Source organism: Cladophialophora immunda (genome assembly GCF_000835495.1).
Source record: "Cladophialophora immunda strain CBS 83496 unplaced genomic scaffold supercont1.114, whole genome shotgun sequence".
NCBI classification, from domain to species: Eukaryota; Fungi; Ascomycota; class Eurotiomycetes; order Chaetothyriales; family Herpotrichiellaceae; genus Cladophialophora; species Cladophialophora immunda.
The window spans coordinates 1-2,171 of record NW_015622654.1 but is presented as its reverse complement, the minus strand read 5'-3'; the positions used below and the strand labels follow the sequence as shown (position 1 = coordinate 2,171).

At 51.9% G+C, this 2,171-nt stretch overlaps 1 protein-coding gene across 1 annotated transcript; it reads left to right on the top strand.

Moving 5' to 3' along the window:
- Positions 1 to 1,056: 1,056 nt before the first annotated feature.
- On the top strand, positions 1,057 to 2,168 carry PV07_12749 (uncharacterized protein; the record flags this gene model as incomplete). The annotated part of the gene is made up of 3 exons (XM_016400311.1): positions 1,057 to 1,621; positions 1,679 to 1,727; positions 1,779 to 2,168. Coding segments are annotated over exons 1-3 (852 nt in total), but the record flags the coding sequence as incomplete, so codon positions are not given.
- Between the last annotated feature and the right edge of the window lie 3 nt (positions 2,169 to 2,171).

Below are 2,171 nucleotides of genomic sequence, written 5' to 3'. Positions count from 1 at the left end.
TCGTGTACGTTCAGAGTGTGTTCGATTGACGAGTTACCATAGAGTTTATCTACACAGCTGCAGATAGTAGAATAGGGGACTCGTCCTCTTCGACGATAACGACGAGAGTTTGAGAGGGGCTCGTGTGATGCTGGCATCAAAGAACTGAGGAAGGGGATAAAAGGAAAAGGGTAAGTTCTGGGAGCCATGCTATGGGAGGCTCTAGTCGAGCGAGGCTAATTCGCGTCCCACCTGTGGACGGGGATGCGGAAAGACAATTCACCAGCAGGATTCTTGCGCCCTCATGCGGTGGTGGCAACGGTGTGGTTGGGTGATTTTGGACACATCATCTGCATGATTAGCCAAAGTAAATTATGCCTTCGGACATTGTCAGCTGGGCCCAAAGGTAGTGGCCAGCCCGCAGCCAATAAATATTATTCCGATTCCCTAACGGTATACGTAAGGGAAGTGGCATCCCTAGATCCTTTCTAGTTGGTTACCCTACGAGGTCGGAAATACGGAGGGTGCTGTAGCTTTAGGGTTAGGCCATGTACGGCGTCGTCCTCCCCCGCCGGGGAAGGGATTCCCTCCTCGATCCCGTAGTATGGTCTCTGACAGGAGTGGGCTCAAATCACGAAACCACCTCCGCAGCGGTTTTGGTTCACGTAGAGGCATATTAGGCGGCTAGCACGCTTCTGTTGTGCGTCCAGTCAATAGTTACGTCTAGGTGCGAGGTCCATAAGAGAGAGAACCAACACGCAGCCCCATACAGTAGGCTAAGGTACCCTTGGTCGGGCAATAGGAAACGCTACTCTTCCCGCTGTCTCACACGTGGGGGCGGTTGACTAGCGAGACCCTCACCGCTATTTGATTACTGGTGGATGTGTGATAAGTCTCGCCATGCAGCCAGTACTCCGTATCTGTGCCTCCATCACCAAAATCTTGGCTCCACACATTTTCCTCAGCTAATTCACCCCCCTATGGCGCGGACAAACATGTTGCAACCCCATCGCCGTGACAGACGGGTCACTTAATTACCATTACTTGTCTAGGTTCGGACATGGCTGTTCTCGCGTCCAGCTTTCTCTCATTAGTAACTCCAACGACTAGGGATTCCTCATTCTTCCCACGGCAACTTAAACCCCTCAGAAGGCATACCAAACTTTCACATTGTGTCCCGATTCTACGAGCTCCATTGTCTTCTGCCGTAGTTCATCCTGTCAACTATAATGCTGAGCAATATGGATAGCTCACCTCCGCCCGAAGGTCGCGGCGCGATCGACGCGAAACCGAAATCCACCGTTCGGAATCGGGTGCTCCGACGAGGCCGCCGAATGAGGTCGTGTTTTGAATGCCACCAAAGAAAACTCAAGTGTAATATGTCGCATCCATGTTCTAATTGCACCAGGTTCTCGCGCAATTGTCTCTACCAAGCCTCAGGTCTGCGTTCGGTCTCGCAACAGCGCCGCAACAAGCGCAGAACCTCAGCCGATCTTCCTGGAGGCGAGAACAGTAGCTCTGATAATGAAGCTGCCGTCCCTGAAGACGAAAATGGGCTTGAACCGACACCTTTGGCAGATATCGATGCTTACGAAGCAAATGACGATGTCCTAGACCTGGGGATCAGAATAGGGAAAATGCGGTAAATTTTACCCACAACCTGAATGTTGAGGAAACAGATTGGCTAACCAACATAAAGGTTAACGGAGCGGCTGGGTGGATTCTTCCGACCAAGACTCCACGAAGAGGTAAGTGCAACAGTGGCGTGTATATTTCGCTGAGGTTAACAAACGCTTCAGATGGACATTATACTCTCAGAGCCCACCAATGATCGTCGCACACCCGACGAGAAGCGCTCAGCGATACCTCAACTCCCGGATCACAACAGTGACTTCCTAGCCCCTGGACCTTCTTACATTGCCCCGGGATCTGGGTTCTTGTTTGGAGATGTCGGCAGTAAGAGACCCCTCATCAATTTCTTGCCGGCAAAAGCGGCGGCCGATATTTTGGTGCGCAACTATTTTGAGAACGTTCATTTCATCGCTCGTGTTGTCCACTGGCCGAGCTTCCAGCTGCATTATGACAATTTCTGGACTACGGTCCTTGCTGGCCTCGAACCTCCAGCGTGGCAACAATCCATCGTCCTCTCGGTCCTGTTCTCGGCCGTGGCAAGCATGCCAGAGTCAGAGGTC